Raw genomic sequence first — 20,515 nt, 5'->3', positions numbered from 1 at the left:
ATAATTTTTAAGAAACTTGCTCAGTTTCACAGAACTAAATGGGGGCACCTGGGGTTAAAGCAAGCCTGCATGATTCTAGAGTGCCTGTTCTTTCAACAACACTAAAAATGTGGAGTGGGAAAAGTACCATTTCTCGCCCTCTTCTGACAAGCTATACCACATGATAGAAAAATGAGGCCCTTATATTGAAAGGAGTCATCTGAACGTCACTGGATGCTTCCAAGGTTGACATTTAGATTTGCCGTAGCTGGATGCAGTCATGCTTCAAAGGCCTTTTAAATTAACCACTTATGAGGAATGGATGGGCACCTGAGAAAATGATTTTGAAACGGAATAGATTAAATATTAAAACAGCTTTATCAGTGAGGTAATGAACCCAAACTAAGAAAATGCAACATTAGGAAAAAGATAAAAGAAAAGAAAAGCTCATCACAAAGAAAATTGTGTGTGACTAGTTGACTGCAGGGCAGTGACACAGACCAACTGCAAGGAAATGCCCTTGACAACTAGAGCACACATTTCATTTCATATTCCAGTGTGAACTGAGCCTCTACAAAGTCCTTCATTGTGGCCAATTTTATGTTCTAAAGATGGTCACAACACTATCTCCTATCCTACACTCTTCACTACAATACGACCCTGCCACCCTCCTACCAAGTGGTAGGGTCTATGTTCCCTCCCCTTGAATCTAAGTGGGCTACTGACCACTTTGACCAATAGAGTATATAGAACGGATGTGATGTGCCTTCGGAGATCGTCATAAAAGGCGATGTTCCTTCTGTGTTTTCTGATGGAATACTTGTGCCTGGAGCCCTGAGATACCATGTAAGAGGTCCAGCTACCTTAAGGCCATTCTGCTGAAAGGGAGCCCAACCACATAGAGACGCCACGTGTAGCTATTCTGGTCAGAAGCTCCAGGCTTTAAGTCCTTCCAGTCTAGGAGTCAGACATATGAGTGAATAAATCTTCAGATGATTCCAGTTCCCAGCCCTTAAGTCACCTCTGGTTTCTACGTTTTTCCAACTGTATATAGCCCCAGATATCCTGAGAAGAGGCAGACCATCCTTGTGGTACCCTCTCCAAATTCCTGATCCATAGGATCTGTGAGCATAACATGATTGATTTAAGCCTCCAAGTTTTGGGTTTATTTGTTACACAGCAAAAATAACCAGAACACTTGTCTTAATTGAGGACTTAAACAGAAATCAATCACTTAGAAATCTCTATCCACTTGCAGTATTCTTGGATCTCACAAGGCTAGCAAGCCACAGAGAAACTATTTGCTATCACCAAATAATAAATCTCTCAAACTATACTCCAAATAATTTTTAAAGTTAAAATAATAATAAGGTAAAAAGTAGTAGCATTTCATTTGTTTGCATAATAGAAAATTGTCACAGATTTTAAAAGAGGGAGTTAGTCCTCTATCTCTGCTTTGATCGTCCATGATTTGTGATTTCTTTCCATTATTTTGTTAGATGACAGAAAATTCTTTCCCTATTTTATCATGTTTATGCTGTTGCTATGGACTGTATGTTTGTGTTCCCCAAAATTCATATACTGAAACCCTAATCCTCAACATGATGGTATATGGAGATGGAGTCTTTGGGAGGTGATGAGGTCATGAGTGTGAAGCCTCATAATGGCTTAGTGCTTTTATAAGAAGAGGCAGAGAGAGCTTGCTTCCTCTCCTTTTCTCTGCTATGTGAGGATACAACGAGAAGATTGGCCATCTACAAACCAGGAAAAGTGCCCTCACCAGACACTGGCTCTGCTAGTGCCTTGATCTTGGACTTCCCAGTCTTTAGCACTGTGGGAAATAGCTTGTTTGTTCTGTAAGCCATCCATTCTATAATAATTTGTTATAGCAGCTTGAATTGACTGAGACAACTATATTCTCCCTTTTTGCTGCAAATGTGTATGAGGCATTTTACATACATTATGACCAATCCTTTATGTAGATATCAATGCTTACAACATTCTGGCAAGGTAGATAATATCATCCCCACTTTATTGAAAGGAAATTAAGGCACAGAGGGGTTAAGTGTTTCCTGGAAACCATACAACCAATACACTACAGAATTGGGATTTGCACCATGTCAGTCTGATTGTACAGCCCCCAGTTTCCCCACTACTCCTTGCTTTTGTAAACATGAGCAAAATTGTGACACCAAATTATTTGGACATGACTCCTTCAAAGTCAGAATAGTTAGATAAACTCTGCCTTTATTTATCAATTTTACAAATATTTTTCAAGTACCCATTAATGCCTGAATTTGAATAAACACAGACTAAAAGTAGCTTGAAGTAAAATACTTGGCTTAATATAAAACTAATCAAATTACCAATAAACTATTAATTATTTCTGCATTTGGAAATAAAAAAGGAGATTTTTTTTTTTTTAAGGTTTTACTTATTTGAGAGAGAGAGAGAGACAGAGATCATGAGCAGAGGGGAAGGGTAGAGGGAAAAGCAGACTTCCCACTGAGCAGGGAGCCACATGCGGGGCTCGATCCCAGGATCCTGGGATCATGACCTGAGCCAAAGGCAGACGCTCAATGGACTGAGCCACCCAGGCACCCCACCTTCTTTTTTTTTTTTTTTTTTTTTTAAGAGCGAGAGGAAGAGTGCAAGTGGGGCAGGGCAGAGGGAGAGGGAGAGAGAGAATATTAAGCAGGGTATGCACCCAGCTCACAAAGCCCGATGTAGGGCTAGACCTCACGACCCTGAGATCACAACCTGAACCCAAATCAAGAGTCAGATGCTTAACCCACTGAGCCACCCAGGCACCCATCAAAAAGGAGATACCTTTAAATTCCCTGACTGGACAGATGAGATTAAACTCCTCAATATTACTAAGGAATACTTCATTTGGCTTCCTTTTTACTATTAATTAGAATACTTTACAACTCTAAAAGGATAGATAATAATTCCTGAAAAACTGATAGCAATACAAATTAGGGTTGTAAATGAGGGAGTAAGCCCCCTTGTGGGGTCATTAAGGATCACTCTGACAAAGTCCCAGAAATTATACTTGGAAAGGCATGTGAAATTAAAGAATTCATCACAAATCATAGAGACGGGAGCATGGTATGCTCAGAGGATCATATAAAGTCACCCAAAGCCCAGAGCTTGGTCACTGCAGGCAGGGAAAGGGCAGAGCAAGGACCCATGGGTAAGTACCTTTAATGGTGTCAGGGGTAAGGTAGCTTGTGGCACTTGGGAAACCTGCTCTTTGGGTAATTTGAATGTAACTGGGTCAACATGGAGAGGAAGGAAGGGGCAAAATGGGAATGTCATCCTGAGGCTTACTGCTTAAACACACACGTTGGGGATGGGTACCCAGAAATGGGCAATAACTAGGTAAAAGTTCAAAACAAGCAGGCTGAGTGCAGGCACTCAGTGAGTCATTAAGGCCACAAAGAACAGCTTGACAATGCACAAATGAATTTTATCCAAGGAGAAATGCAAATGATTTCTGAGCAGTAGTAAAGGTAAGCCCATAGTGACAATTTTATTGTCCTGGATGATAGTAACCATTATAGAAATCTAACCTAGCAATCTTACCCTAGCATTCTTTCAGTAGCTATTTTATTTTATTTTAAGATTTTATTTATTTATTTGACAGAGAGAGAGAGACTGTGAGAGCACAAGCAGGGGGAGCTGCAGGCAGAGGGAGAGGGAGAAGCAGGCTTCCCACTGATCAGGGAGCCCGATGCAGGGCTCGATCCCAGGACCCTGGGATCATGACCTGAGCCGAAGGCAGACGCTTAACTGCCTGAGCCACCCAGGCGCCCCTTAGTACCTATTTTAAAACTGATTTTACTACCTCACTTGGTTTATCTCTTTAATGAGTTCAATAAATCTTTGGTACATGCTTGCTTTAGATTTATGCAAGGGCTAGGTTTTAACGTTTTAAAAACTGTGCTTCGACACAACAGATATGTACTGAGTGTCTGTATGTGTCAAGGAGCATAGGGCACTGGGACTACACGTGGGAAAGTAAACGGAAAACAATCTCTGCATGCATGAAGTCTACTGTATCCTAGGGAGCTTAATTTGCCCTGGCTTCTCAAGACTAGTGCTTCCTGGAATAATAAGGAACTTCTGCTTTCCACATCTTAGGAAAACAAACCTAAGAAATGTTCAGAGATTAAAAGAGAATAAAGGGTTTTTTTTAATGTTTAAAAAATTAAAAAAAAAAAAACCTGCTAAAGGATAATGCTGATAAGAAATGGAATAGAAAATTCTGGAATTTTAAAGCTATAAAACTTATAGATCTAGAATGAGAAAGAGAATGGATAAGATAAACAAATAACCTCTTGATGAAATGTCAGTGTTTGAACTCCTGATATGTAAAACAGGACATTTTAAAACTACCAAAAGGAAAAAAAACACTTTAAAAAAAATGTTAGTACTTTTTATTTCAATATAAACCATATGCTATAAGGAAAAACAGGGTCGGGGTGCCTGGGTGGCTCAGTTGGTTAAGCGACTGCCTTCGGCTCAGGTCATGATCCTGGAGTCCCGGGATGGAGTCCCACATCGGGCTCCCTGCTCAGCAGGGAGTCTGCTTCTCCCTCTGACCCTCCCCCCTCTCATGCTCTCTTTCTCTCATTCTCTCTATCAAATAAATAAAAATCTTTAAAAAAAAAAAAAGAAAAACAGGGTCAAATATTTTATTTTATTTTATTTTATTGGTTTTATTTTCTAAATTTATATTTAATGAGTAAAGGGAAAGTCAAGGATTATCCTTTAACTTTAGCACTCTATATCATGGAGAATACTAGTTGTGTCCCCCAATAAACCAGTCCACGGTGTCCCGGTCAAAGTCAGACACTGGATTCATGAACCATAGTGTTGACCTTGTGTGTAATAAAGAATTAACTCTATGCAAAGAAAGGTCTGGACTTTGCCCTTGGCTCCTGGGAGGTAACCTCTAAGCCCCTGGACATATCCAGCCTTGATTAAAGTGCCTTGGGCCAGCCAGATAGAACAATGTAATTTGAGCCACACAACAATGTGGTTGGGGGGTGGGGGGTCGGGTCGGGTGCAGCTTTGGGTCATGTGGTATCACTTGACCTCTGGAAGGAATGGAGACTGAGGTCAGCTATTGTAGGTGGTCAACTAAGTTTTGGTGATTAAGCCTCAATAAAGACCTCTGGATGCCAAGTCTTGGGTGACCTTTCCTGGTTGGCCATACTTCATCATGTACATTGTCACATATCATTGCTGGGAGAAGTGAATGCTATCCATGACTCCATGGAGAGAGGACAACTGGAAGCTCCACATTTGGACCCTCCTGGACTTTGCCCATGCATCTCTCCTTTGGCTGATTTTAATCTGTATCTTTCCTCATAATAAACCATAACCATGAGTATAACAGCTTTCAGTGAGTTCTGTGAGTCCTTCTAGCAAATTATTGAGACTGAGGGTGGTCTTGGGAACCCTTGAACTTATAATTGGTGTCAGAAGTGAAGGCAGTATTATAGATTATGTTCCCTTACTTTGTACCTTATGTGATAATTCATAGGTTCTTGTGTCTTTAGAAGAAAAATGAGAATAATGTTGAGAATAATGGTCTTTGGCTAATATTGATTATCTAAGGCAATATCAGTGTATACTGGGTAACAAAAAGAGATATCAAAACATAGTAAATAAGGTCTCTAACCTTTAAATAATATTTTAAAGGGGAAAAAACTTTAAACTTAAGGGTCAGGAAGATTTTTCTTGATCAGCTGTTGTGATTCCTTTTACTTAACAAACAATTATAAAATGTATTAAATTTCTTCTCTTACCTTAGCTGTTAGGAAGCTCAGAGCAAAGCTTTAGTTTCAAAGTTTTATCTTTTTGCAGCATAATTTGGTTTTGAGATTGCTGATTTCATTTGGTTTTGCTTATATCATCTACTTTTTTTTCTCCCATTTTATTTGAAATTTTGCCTTTCATTTTGTTATGTGTCTGGCACCTAATAAGCACTCAGAAAATATTTGCTCACTATGAATTTTTCTATTTTTGCTGAAGGGTGCTTTAAGTGCTGTGGTAATTAATTGAGTTAAAGTATAAACCAAGAGGAGATAAAGTACTTATGTACTTGAAAAATGTATAAAGTGTATAAAAATGCTTTTACACATGAAGTAACATAAATTTGCTTATGTAAAAGTAATTACAGTTGAACATTAAGTTGTATAAAAGAGGATTTTTCAGAAGCATGGGAAAGGAATCTGGAATGGTGGGTAAGAGAAATACAACATTTAAGGGCCTCCAGCTGATAGCAAACAATGTAAGAATAAAAGAGAAGCAGGCTTGAGTCCCGTTTAGAGAGTGGTCAAATATAAGCAGAGCACGGAAACTGTGAGGACAAACCCACTGATGACTGTAAGCCAGATAAGATCAAGAAAGTGATGAAAAGCCAGCCTTGGCTCCATAAGGTGTAGAAAGTTAGTCTAAGTCCAGCCAATCTGACTATGAAGGGCTTCAAGTCCATTTTAGAATGGATTTATCACAGAAATCCTAGTCTAGACCATCTAGTCAGGAACCCAGGGCTGCTGGTGGAATCCTCTTACAGATTTTCTGAATGTAGGGCAATTTGAGATTAGACTCACGGCCAGTGAACCCTCCAAGTCATCAGAATATTGGGCCCTTAAGGCGACATACTCATGGGACTTGGTCCATGTTGAGGCCAGCAGGATGAACAGAAGAGAAGTAATACGTTTCTGGAGATGCAGACTGATCTGCTTGCCTCTCATTCTTCTAGAGCAGGGATAGGCAAAAGAGTCTATGGGCCAAATCTTCTCCACCATCTATTTTTATAAATAAAGTCACATTTTAACAGGGCCCACTCATTAATTAAATATTACCGTGGCTGCTTTTTGCTCTAACAGTAGAGTTGAGTAGCTCCAACAGAGACCATATGGGCCACAAAGCCTAAAGTATTTACTAGCTAGCCCTTCATAGAAGAGTTTGTTGACTTACGATCTAGAGCCATCTCTAGTTATTTTTTGCTAAACTTTAATGACTGATGATAGATTAATATATTCATATTCCTATGTAATTTATCTGTGATTCAGAAAGGGGATTCCTGGAGTCAGAATCTTCACATCTGACACAAGACTGTAATGATGGAAATTTTAGGCACCACAGTAAGTGGTGGGGGACATACTTGAGGACATGCATATGTCAAAGTTGTCACGGACTGTCCCACTTTAATTAAGCCTGTTGTCCTGAAACAATTATTAAAAGTGCCACTTTTCACTCTCAAATGTATCTTTTTTTGAAAAGCAAAACTCTAGGCAGCCATGCCCCAAACAATTTATGTATTTTAAAATATTTATTAAAAATATAATGCATTCAAGTAGAAAATTATTTATAGTCAGACACCTGGGTTTAAAAATGAAACAGCAAAAACAGCTAAAATATTTCAGTGCAATTTAATGGGATATATAGTGTCACTGTGGAGATTATGACCAATAAAAAACAGACAAGAGCCTAAAAGAAGAGAATAAAATTCATGCTTTATTCTTGACTTGGACCAATTGTATAGTTCTCGGTCTCATTAATTTTTTAAAATTTATTCTCTAAATCCAAGTTTGATTTTATAATAGATATACTACATGAGCCTAGATTAAATAAATAAATACCCACATTCACATACACTAAGTAAAAAGAGAATCTTATAAGAGAAATATCAGAAGTGGTTTATAGGTCAATGAAACTGAACAAGTGGTTCCAAGCTCTCCTGGCTGTTGATCAGCCCTGATGATTGCACCCTGGGGAAGGCAGTACACAGTGAAGCAAACAAAATATCCCCGAGCACCTCTGCCTGTTCTTTGGAAAAGCTCCACGGACAGAAGACTTTTTGATTTGGATATTTATCAAGCACTAGTTGGTTTGGTTTCTCTCTGTCTTTTTAAATTTAAAAACAACTTAAAAAACAAAAACTGTGCTCAAACAGATACTCCTGCCACCAAAAAGAAAATAGGAATGATCTAATAATCACCATTTTTCAGTCTTCTTAATCTATATTTTTCCACAAGAGGACTATTCTATAGGGCAAAAGAACTAAATGATCATCCATTGTCATCCTTCTTGATAAATTTCTCATTTATGATGATGAGTAATTTACTCTAATCATTTATTCATTCAATCAACATCTATCAAATACTTAGTGTACAGGCACCATTATGGGCTCTGGAAATACCAAAGGGGCATAAATCATGTCCTGTCTTTGAGGGACTCACAAAATAGTACAGGGGTGGGGGGAACAGTTCACAAAAGTATAATTTCACCACAGTATATGTTCAAAATTCTACAAGCACACAGAAGAGGGTATTGAAGAAGTCTTTGTGTGAACTGTGTCTTCATCGGTGGGCAGGCATGCTCTAGGCTGAGTAGTGGGGGAAGTTTTCTGGGTTGAGGGACCAAATAGGTCAGTTTTGGCCGAAAACAGAAAGAACACTGAAAAGGTTTTAACTGAACCTAATTCAATAAAGGGACTAGTTACAGAAGTGTGGGCAGGGTTAAAAGAAACCAATAAGAAATGGTGAGATACCCAGGAACTAGCAACTTTGGAAAGACTGCAGTCTAAAGGAGCATGTCTAAAGATCACAGAGAGCAAGGGAGAGAAGGAAGGATGTCAGGAAGGAGGGAATAATGCTTTTGGTGTCCTTGAGGCACTAGAACTATGGAAGGGGATCTTGGAAGAATCCAGCCACCTCTAACAACTGGCACAGAAAGAACAAGAGGAATAACTATCCCCAATTTCTCTCTCCTCCAGCCTTTAAACCTTCTACTGGGGGTGCCTGGGTGGTGCAGTAGTTTAAGCATCCAACTCTTGGTTTCTATTCAGGTTGTGATCTTGGGGTCACAGTATCGAGTCCTGTGTCAGGCTCTGTGCTCAGCATGGAATCTGCTTGAGATTCTCTCTCCCTCTCCCTCTGCCCCTCCCGCTCATGCTCTCTCTCTCTAAAATAAATAAATCTAAAAACAAAAAACAAAAAAACCTTCTGCTGATCCCTCTTTTTTGTCAAACTCAACTGGAAGCCAGTGGGCAAGAAAGCCCAAGTACATTCAAGGGCACTGAGCTAAGGAGAGAAACATCAAGAATAGAAGGGGGGGCGGTGCAGAAAATAGTCAGTACAGAGTTGACAATGTTGAACTTTACTTGAGCCCTGCTCTCCCCAAAAAAACAGTAATAATAAAGAAATCCCTCCTACCACTTTCTTCCAGAATTGGCTAACCTCAAAGGACCACCCTGCCCTAGCATATTCTAAAACAAGACCTGTCTTCATCCTTCCTTCCTTTTTTTTTTTTTGAGATGTTCCTCAGAAATGAATGTTCTCCCTATAGCAATAGCCTGGATGAAATTATCTCCCTAAATGTCTGGTGCATTTTGTCGTCCACAAGAACAAGATGTTCCAAGATACAGAGGCAAATGCATGCATAGGCTGACCTGGGGAGGGGGGATAGAGGAGGAAGAAAGGGAAAGGGTGAGGCTGAGGACCGGAAAGAACAGCCAAAAGTTAAGTTGGGAGCAGAGGTGATGAACCTTGTATTTTGGGCAGTTTGAACTTTATGGTGTAGGCAACAGACAGTTACCAAATATTCTGAACCATGGGAGAGGCAGATGCATGTTTTAGAAAGAGAACTAGAAGGAGTATTAAGAATTGATGGAAAGGAAGACTGCCCCATTTGCAAGTGAAGAAGTGAGTTGAGGAAAATGTGGAGCTAAGAGATTAGTAAAGACAGTAGTAGAAGAGGCGAGAGGAAGGGAGTAGAAATGAGGTTTCAACATAAAAGCAACAGAACTGACAAACGATTGAACGTAAATGGTAAGAAACACTTAGAAGCTACTGTGTGGTTTTTTAGCTTGAGTTGCTTACTACATGATGATTCTATGAACTGAAATAGGAAATCTTAGAAGTGATAAAGATTTGGGGCAGGATGTGGTGGAGATGGAGTGGGAATTGAAGTTCAGAAGTTGGATATATATATATGCACACATATACATATAGTTAACACATAGAAGTGATTAATGATGTGAGTTAATATATTGATAGAAAATTACTAATAAAGTGACTTAATATAACAAATATATAATATAATATATTAATGATTAATGATGTGAGTATATATAAAACAATGATTGGATAATCATCAGAGTTTTTTTTAGATAGTTGCCACTTTGCACTCTAGAAAAAGCAATTGGAACAAAAATCAAAAAGAATTTACATTGATTTCCTTATAGGGAGAAGACAAGCTAAAGAAAGGTAAGGAAATGGAAAGAAAGTGACCTGGAGCGATTTTTGCCATCCATTTAGAATGGAGGGGATTGAATTATAGGCTGTTCTGGAAGAATCAGATAACAGTTACCTCCATCTCTTCCTTTTAAATATGGGATTCAGGAAGATCATCTAGTTCAATGGCTTAATTGCATGTATATTTACACAAGAGCCAAGAAGTTAAGGAATATATTAAAAAGTAAGTGTAGGTCATGCTTCCTGGTTTAGGAAGTGAGCTCCTGAAACTAGCTTCCTGGTTATAAGCTGGGTTATGAAGTCCTTGCTGGAGTTTTCCACGAGGCAGTCGCTGCCAGCCATCGGGATGATCCGTGAAAGGAGAACACGAGTAAACATTAGTCCTGAGAAAGTACCTTAGGACTTTACCATGAAAATGTCCACATTCTTGCTTTCCTTGACAAAGCACAGAAAGAAGTAGAGATAATAGTAAATACATGAACTAGAAAGAAGCTAACAGAAGGTATAGGAATTGCTTGGACAGGTTCATGGAATGTCATAATATTATATAGGGAATATTCAGTTCAAAGGACTAAATTTTCCTAATGTCAATGGTAGCTAGCTAAGGAACAATCTTTCTACTTTTTCAGTCTAGTGGAAGATACCACTGACAAAGTCACTTAAAATTGACTGACTGAAACACTTAAGGGAAGCAAAAGAGGGTAAAATATGAATTTTGGTGGGAGAGAGGCTGGAAAGGCATTCCTTATTTCTGTTTTTGGCATCTACTGAGTGAACTGATCAGTTAACACCTGCCTGCTCAGGAAGGCAGTCTCTAAACACTGAGGAGCTTGATGAATCAAAGCTTCGATAGCTAGATTTCAATTTCTTTTCTTCCTCTTTCCCTCAAATGAACAAAGGTCAGGAAATATCATACATCTGCAGTAACCAGCTTTTTAAATACTCAAATCACAAGGCAATAATCAGAAGTTTCTGTTTTCAGGAATGATTCTAATAAAATAGAGAAAAGCAAAAGTTATTTTTAGAGGAAGGAAACTTCCAGCAGATTTTTTTTTTCCTGAAATGATGCTTGTCTCCCCCCGATTGTAAAAAGTAGCATATGGAACTCCAGTAGACATGATGCCATAAGTTAATGCTTTGACACATCTGTCTCTTCCAAAAACAGAGCACAGATTGATAAAAATACAGAAAGAGAAAACCAGAAAGACATCTAGAGGTTAAAAAGCAGAAAAAAGAGAAGGGCAGGATGGCAGAGAAGACCAAAAAGAAAAGGTCTCTAAAGGGCCAAGCCTGAAGACACAGGCCTACTGTCCTCCAAGTCCAGAAACAGGCAGGTGGCAATGATTGGAACTTCAGCTTCTACTGGGGTTTGGGGACGAAAAATGTTCTCTTGAAACAGGTGACCTAGCTTCACCCCCAGACACCGAACCACGCTGCTTCTGGCTTAGTGTAATATTACCACGCAGCAGGAGACCCAACTTGTTCTTGACTAGGGGCCAAGGACTGCACAAACTATTAGACAGGGAGGGAGGAGTACAAGAAAGAACCAAAGAAAACAATGGCACCAACAAACGAACACCCTCCCATCAAAATGACCTCCAATCCCAAACTCAAAAACGCATGAACAAGTAATATTAATACAACTAAATCAACGACCTACAGAACTGGACAAGAAGATACTGATAAATCTCAGTTATGCTGAACATTTGAATACACCTGTATTAGAGACTGAGAAGTGAAGAATAGAAAAATATCAAGAATATGAATGATGTAAGCAATATCTCGTTCTTTTTTTTTTTTTTTTTTTGCAATATCTCATTCTTGACCAGTGAATCCTGCAGGAAAGTCAGCTGGGAAAAAACTCTTATGGAAAAGACTTTCTCCCCTGAGAAAAAGAGAGCTAGGTAAACAGAAGTTTTCCTTTCTTCCTCTTCTGGTACATGATGACACACTGCCTGGAGCTGTGTCAGCATCCTGGACCATGAGGGTGAAAGGCAGCCGAGCACTGAGACGTGGGCAGGAAAGTGGACAGTGCTGGGCTCTTGATTACATCATCAGGCTACTGCGCTACCCCAGAACCCCCACCAGCAGATTCGTCCCATGTAAGCTGAGGCCCCAACAGCTGCCTCTTCCCGCCCTTGCTTGGTGAGAGCCTACAGCTTGCCAGGACTATCATCGTACCACCGAGCACCCCCACTCCTCCCCATTCCTTTCTGGGGCTTTAGAGTCAGGCGGTGAGGGAAGACTCCAGCAAGTCACTCAACTCTCTGAGCCTCATTTCCTCCTCTATAAAGTGAGAATGATAATAATACCTACTTCATAAGGATGAGGGGCAATTAAATGAACTCAAGTACTTCACACAACATCCAGAGCATTCCATAAATGTGGGCTATTGTTGGGGGGGTGTTCTTCCAGGGTTCCACTGAGTTTTACATAATCACAGGATAATGGCAAGGCTATCGTTTGTTTAAACCACACCTGCTGATGTAGAAGTAATGCCAAGCTCTGCTAAAATATGGGCAAACATGCCTCAACATTTTAAACATGTATAGATTTTTTAAAACTTCACATTGTGGGGCGCCTGGGTGGCTCAGTCGGTTAAACGTCTGCCTTCGGCTCAGGTCATGATCCCAGCGTCCTGGGATCGAGCCCCGCATTGGGCTCCTTGCTCAGCGGAGAGCCTGCTTCTCCCTCTCCCTCTGCCGGCCGCTTCCCCCTGCTTGTGCTCTCTCTCTCACTATCTCTCTCTGTGTGTCAAATAAATAAACAAAATCTTAAAAAAAAAAAACTTCATGTTGTAAATTTTATGATACTTATTTTTACATCTCCAAAATTTACCCTAAGGTTCTTATTCTTGGAGGAAAACAAACCTGAAGGCAAAGACAATAACCTTTTCTAAGCAAAGTACAGTAAAATATCATCCTCTGAAGTATTAAAACGGTACTTAAATAGCTAGACAATTCCTGGTCTTCGAAGACAGTTCACAGTAAAGATATTAAATTGCTACTAAGGGTTTAGACATTTAACTTTCAAGAAGTTAGATTGATGATGATCATTATTTTCAATACTGTTGCATATTTACCCAGCAGATTTCCCCCAAAGAGCTGAAGGGCTTAACAGAAACCTGAAAGCCAAGGTGCTGCAGGCCGGAGGCCTTGAACTAGCTTGATGCCTGCCGTTGGAGTAACAGGAACCCCAGCAGGGAAGAGGCAAGGAGCCGCCTCCACCTGGTGTGTGCTCTGTGCAAGCGTCCCCAGCTCCGAAGCAACAGGAAAAGAACTTGAAAACTACACTTCAAGGCTTTGCTGCAGAGCACAGCCCAGCTGAGGCCTGTCACCCCCCTCAGCTCAAGTACAGTCTGTCCGAGCCCCAGAAGCAAAGGGCACTGCTCCTCCAGCATTTGTTTGCTTCCTCCTCATAAGAGGGCTGGGGAGCACAGTCTGGACTGCAGTCCACACCCAGAGATGCCAACGGCCTTCCTCATGCTGGGGGAATAGGATGGGAGCCCGGCATTGAGCTATTCAGCTGGGAGACATGGGGCAAACCAGCTAATCTGTAATCTGTAAATACTCAGGGCTGGGATTGATCTCCAAGGTCCCCATCAACGTAAGAGCCTATGTTTCTAAGGTGACAGCAAAACAAGACGGAAAATACATGTAAAAGAAATTTAAAAAAACTTTAATTTTATAAAAAGTGACCTCATGGTTAGAAGAGTCATGAAGTGAGTGGTTCAAGCAAAGATTTCACAAGCTGAATTACAAATAAATGAAACTTCAGTCCATTAACACAGTCTTCAACACTGTGTGACAGTTAAAAGATGACTTACTGGTGATTCAATGTCTTCTAGGAGTAAAACAGAACAGCGTTCACATTTCAACAGAGTTTGGGCCCGATGCATTATTTTCTTGACAATTTTCTCCAGGTCAGTCTGTTCTTCAAAGAGGTCATTAACAACCTCTAGCAAAGCCTAGGAAAGATAAAATGGATGTATTTAGGTGGGTATAGGACTGAATAAAAAAATTTTTTTTTCCTCTCAAAATTCCATTTGGTGTTTGCTGTAATAAAATATAAATATTTTTGTGTGGCTAATTTTTAAAGCATTGATCATTGTTTCGACATAGTCCATCATTTTGTTTTATAACACAGTTTTGAACTGAAAAATACAACTTGAGAATAGTGTCAATCCATATAATCCTATATAAATCCCACATACAGCTATAGGACTATCTCCCGAGGAGCTAATGACTACACGATCCCGTTTAGTCCGCTATAGCTCTAGGCTTCCCTCCCCAGCCCCACTTCACAGGAGTTTTTCTGCAACGTAACTAGGTATAAACCCAACATTTTATAAATTATGAATACCTGATTCTCTCCAAAGAACATTTATTTCAGAAAATTACAAAGCAGCTCTTCCTCACCCAGGAAGAAACAGGTTCATGGTCAGACTTGAGACTTATTTTCCCTAATACACATCTCTCACAGAACTCTGAAAGAATTATAGGGGTGAATGCTAATTAAGCTTCAGAGCCTTCAAAAAATATATAAAATCCCCATTAATCCCTCTACATAAGAAATATTGCTTCATCTCACCTGTCCAGGAATACACAGATACTAAAATATATCTCAGGAAAGAAAATACCATTAAAATTTCTGTTAACAGAATGAAAAACACACAAATTAAAGAAAGAAAACCTTAGATGAATGACTTGAAAACTTGAAAGTAACTTGAAAACTAACTTGAAAACCTGCATACTCACTTAAAAATCAAATGGTAATAACCTCTCATTTTATCCAGCTAAGTTAGCTTGCAATTTTTGCATTGAAATAATATTTATTTGGAATTTTTAATAACATGGCTCTTTCCAGAGATTTCAGAATAGTGGGCTATGTACAGGTAGTAGGTATTATGCTGCTGCCAGAGAGCAATCAGAAAATTACACAGCCAGTGAACTGGCCAGAAGGTGCTTCGTTCAACAGAACTTAATAAGATGTACACTCTCAGGTCTGACCTCTCACAAAAGGATTTTGTGGGTTTTCAAATTCACTTCTATTCAGGTAGATGGTGTTGATGATCATCCCAGGGATATGACCAATTTTCAACTTTAGTAATGAATTTGATTTGTCCTGAAACCACTAGAAACATGTGAAAATTTCTTCTCTGAGTCTATTCAGGTAGAAAAGCATTTGAATGAGTTAAGGGATCCATGAAATGAGTCTAGTTCACTGAGCATCTAAAAGAGGATCAAATATCCTTGGTGGCATTTTCTTTAAAGAGAACCTCTGAGTACGGCTAAGGGCCTGGGTGGCTCTATGATCCTGAAGAGGAGAAACACCAGGAGGTGAAAAAAGTTTTGAGTGTATCCTGACTGTTTGGCATTTGGGCAGCAAATTGCTGTAAGAAGTCAACGTGCAATAATTTCATATTTAAATATAACATTAAAAATGAGGCAATTGTCTGAATAATTACCAACACAATTCCCTGTTATTAAGGGGGAAAACATTATTCCTTAATCATCCAGACTATTTCTTCAGATGCATCATATTAACTGAGCAATTATTTAACTTTTCAATTTGTTGTGACTGTGTGGATAGGGCCCCTGGGACCCATATACAAGAACATTTATCTCAGAGGAAAAACTAATTGTGCCTTGAGTCTTGCACTGACAAATCACATCATAGTAATTTTACTGTTTCTAATTAAAAATTGCTGCTTTACTAACAAGTGATAAAAGTTTCACAAATAATACAGACTAGCTCCACAATGGGAGAAAAAGAGAAGAAAATCTTGGACGATGGGCAATTCAACAGACATTGGAGGCTCTTCACACAGCTGAACACTCCCTGTTTCTTGACTTCCCTTATATTGGCCCCCCTCCTTCGTCTAGTGCCTTCTTTTGCTCCTGGGCTCATCCTTGGACCTTTCCCTTTCTCTTATCTACAGATTCTCCTCCAGATTGACCCACTCGGTACCCTACTTTTAAGTATCATCTATATACTGATCGTTCCCCAATACGACGAGTCTCGAGTCCTGACATCTCACCAAAACTTTAGACTCCTTACCCAACTGTTTACTTGCCAGATGTACAAGCCAAAAGTCATTGTCACTCATTTCCCACATCAATAAGCTTTGTATATGTCACTGCTAATTTGGGAGGGAATCTCTCACTTCTTGCTCCTCTAGTCCCAGTCACATTGTTTCTTTTTTTCCTAGCTCTATTGAGATATAATTGACATATAACTTTGTGTAAGTTTAAGGTGTAAAATATGATGATTTGATACATCACATGTTGTGAAATGATCACAAATGTGCTTTTGTATCAGATCCAAAAAATTGCTGGAGCCTTTCCCCTATGTTTTGTTCTAGAAGTTTTAGTTCCATGTCTTACATATATATCTTTAATCCATTTCAAGTTAATTTTTGTGAGTGGTGTAAGATAGGGGTCTGATATCAATCTTTTTCATGTGAATATCCAGTTTTCCCAACATCATTTGTGAAAAAACTATATTTTCCCCATTTAGTATTCTTGGCTCCCTTGTCAAATATATGTTGACTGTATATGCATGGGTTTATTTCTGGGCTCTCAATTCTATTCCATTGGTCTACGTGTCTGTGTTTAGTGCCAGTACCATACTGTTTTGATTATAAGAGCTTTGTATTATAGTTTGAAATCAGGAAGTGTGGTACCTCCAGCTTTGTCCTTCTTTTTAAGTACTGCTTTGGCTATTGGAGTTCTTCCTCTCTGCTCCCTAGATGCACAGACCAAGCTTTTGCCTGTTTAGTGCCTTTCAACTTGACATTTCCACTATCTGGAATGCTCTTCCCTGATCTTTGGGTAGTTTTGCTCCTTCATTTCATTCAGGTCTCAGTTCAAATAACATCTTATAGAGAACTTCTTGATCATGCTCTGAAATAAGCATCCTCTCAAACTAGCCTTCAGTGATCAGTCTCTATCTCTTCATCTCATTTCATTTTTATAGCATTTATAACTACCTGATACTATATTATTTTTTATTGGTTTGCTTGACTATTATCTGCTGTACCTATCTATACCTACCTGTATCTATTGTACTATGAGCCTAATATAATTTAATATCTATTTGATAGTTTAGCATTTCTTTTGAGTCTTCCTTCCTTCCTTCCTCCCTCTTCCCTTTCTTTCTTTCTTTCTTTCTTTCTTTCTTTCTTTCTTTCTTTCTTTCTTCCTTCCTTCCTTCCTTCCTTCCTTCCTTCGTTTCTTCTTTTTCTCTCTTTCTCTCTTTCCTATTTACCTGGATAGCTGGTGAAAGTCCCTCTTTGTATGTGTTTCTTTATAATCCTATAAAAGTGTTTGCATTATTGTCCAGTTCTCTTGTGGTGCTCTTCCAGAAAAACTTTCAATTCAAAAGCAAAATCTATGAGGTGGGGTGAAATCATTTGTAACGTATCTTGCTTCTTAAAGAAACTAAATTGTAAAAATATAGCTAAAGTGTGTTATTGTTTCAAAGCTACAAATAAGAGTATATCTACTACCTTACAGTATAGATGTGAAATTAATTTCATTTTTAAAAGAAGCTGGTACTATTTGCCCCAAACAACAGAGAATTTGTATCCACTTCCATTTGCACTTACTGCTTCAAAGATATCTTCAACCATAAACTTGAAGGATTAAACAAATAAAAAGGACTCCTGTACTATTCAAACATCATCTGCTGTTTTTAAAAGACATGATGACTCACAGACCCTTGAAAGTCAGAGAGCTTGGAGGGTTGTGAACAGCGTTTCTTTCTACTCACCCTGCTTCTTTCATATTCTTTCCTTGAGGCAGCAAAGAGCTGAGCATTAGATATGGCAATTCCACAAAATGGAAGATACATCTGCATAACCTGGGGGCAGAGAGAGTGTTAAGAACATTAAAACCTTACTGCACCAAATGCTATATTCCTTGCATTGGCCTGATTATAATACTTTCTTTTCAACACAGAAATCGAGTATGGAATTACTGATACAAGTATCTTAACTTTAGAAGGGATATTTTTCAGAGTTGACTCTAAGATGGTCTCAACAAGCTTTAACTAGGGACAGTCACATCTATGAGCACATATAGTGTAGCAACAATGATGACTAATACAGGAACTGTACCTAAATCATCTGTGTATTCCTTCTTTGATCAGTGAAAAAGGAATAAATGAATCAACTCATGTATCTAAAATGTAAGGCAAGTGTCCACATTCATATTTGGAGGGCGGCAGGCTCTGAGTCAATTTCCTTGTACACGTGTATCTTTACCAGGGTTCTCAGCTTGACCCTAGCACACTGCTAGCTACAAATTTCAGTATGCCTGGTAGATTGGCCCAGTAGGAACTTAGGGGCCACAGGGCCTAATAGCCTCGTGCAAAAGAGCTCAAATTGTGCCCACTGTTCTGTTGACATAACTGGATGTGAATGCAAATGTGTGGGATGATCCTACAGAAGCCTGTTTGAAGAAAGGTTGGGGATCCTTTCAGAGAGCACACTTCTCCTATGGGAAGAAACAGCTCGGTGTGGTGGGCTCCATCCTAACAAAGACTTGCTCATCATTTCATCATCACTTATTTTCAGTACTGCCTGACACTCTCACTCAAATTCATCTCTGGAATCTCTGATTCCAAAGAGAGAGAGAATGCCCCAAGTAAAAACCAAAGGAACGATTTCCCTAGACTCTTCACAACATAGAACATTGTGACGAGCAAGATTGCTTTGGGATTTCTCTAAGGAAAAGGGCATGTTTTGTTGCATCGTCTTCCTCCCTCCCTCCGTCTCCTTTCCTGTCTCTGTCTCTCTCTCTGTCACACACACCCCCCACACTGCAATGTCCTGTGAAGAGGTACGGAGCAGTGGCAAAACAGAGCCGCTCCTGCATGCCCAGAAGGCGGAAGTGCAGTGTTCACCATGGGTGAGGGATGAGAATGGCAGGAGCTGCGGGAGACACCCGTGGGACCCGCAGAGCACAATTACCTAGAGTGGAAGGTGATTTTGCAGAGGGCTTGAGAAAGACAAAAGATGAAGGACAATCCACATTCCCTATCATTTCTTTCCTATTAAAATCTTGCTTTGGCTGCCTGGGCTTACTCAACTCTGACCTCGGGTCCCAGGAAGTGTAGCACAATGCTGTAGAAGCTAATGTGGCGACACCGCTCTTGAAGAAAGACAAACGGCAGGATTGGGAGTAGATAGACGTACAAAACCAGTGAGTTGATTTTTTACACATCTTTCCAGGATAAATTCCTTCACTGAATTTGGTTCAAACTTCTATTTAATGAGGACCTACTAGGTGCCAGACACGCTCACTTCATTTCGTCATCTGAATAGCACATCAACTTCTCACGGAGAGACTTTAAGTACATTTTAGAGATCAGGAAATTCAGTAACTTGCTCAAACTCACACAGGAACTCAGGTCATCTTCTTCTACAACTGATGATCGATCATTCCTTACAACATGCTGCCTCCTAGAACGAGGTGCTATTTCTGTCACCCCCTCATTCCCTTTCCTTACTACTCCCCCTCATGCCTTAGGAAGTTTGTTGCTAAACCCAGATAAAGCTATTGACATAAAGCTGCCAAATATTCTGCCAGAATTTCCCTGTCATTAGCCAGAATGGGACCACTTTCAACATTACCTACACACACAGAAAGCACTTTTCTTTTGTTTCCTGTTTTTTCTCTGTTGTGGAGGCAGTGACTATGATGGAGGTGGAGGGGAGGAGGAGATACGGGTTATTTTACTCTCCTCCTTTTCCTTCCTTTCTTTTCTCTTCTTTTTTCTTTTCTTTCTTTCCTCTTCTCTTCCTCCCTCCCTCCCTCTATCCTTCCTCTCTCCCTCCCTTCCTTCCTTCCTGTATTTATTTGCCTTCAGAGACCATGTTTAATATGGTTTGTAGGTTATGCAAGCAGGCAGAGAGCATGACCAAATGAATATGTGAAATGTTTTTTTTTTTTTAAAGATTTTATTTATTTATTTGACAGAGAGAGACACAGCGAGAGAGGGAGCACAAGCAGGGGGGAGGGGTAGAGGGAGAAGCAGACTCCCTGCTGAGCAGGGTGCTTAATGTGGGACTCAATCCCAGGACCCTGGGATCATGACCTGAGCCGAAGGCAGACGCTTAACGACTGAGCCACCCAGGCGCCCCACGTGAAATGTTTTCTAATATACCTGGGCTTGCTTCAATTCATTTGTAATACCAATATTTATTGAGCTCCAAGCATTGTGTATAATTAAAAAGAATGTGAATTTTAAATTAG

The 20,515-nt window shown here is 39.7% G+C and overlaps 1 protein-coding gene across 1 annotated transcript in view; it reads right to left on the bottom strand.

Annotated features, from left to right (window-relative positions):
* PDE11A (phosphodiesterase 11A) overlaps positions 1–20,515 on the bottom strand; it is a 382,098-nt gene that overhangs the window by 216,706 nt on the left and 144,877 nt on the right. The window contains exons 3-4 of the mRNA XM_032407415.1: positions 18,030–18,119; positions 14,083–14,223 (exon numbers count right to left, since the gene is read on the bottom strand). Coding sequence (XP_032263306.1) covers positions 14,083–14,223; positions 18,030–18,119 — 231 coding nt within the window. The remainder of the gene's footprint in view (positions 1–14,082; positions 14,224–18,029; positions 18,120–20,515) is intronic.

Source organism: Phoca vitulina, unplaced genomic scaffold, assembly GCF_004348235.1.
Source record: "Phoca vitulina isolate PV1807 unplaced genomic scaffold, GSC_HSeal_1.0 scaffold1, whole genome shotgun sequence".
NCBI lineage: Eukaryota > Metazoa > Chordata > Mammalia > Carnivora > Phocidae > Phoca > Phoca vitulina.
This window is presented reverse-complemented; position numbering and strand designations above follow the sequence as displayed.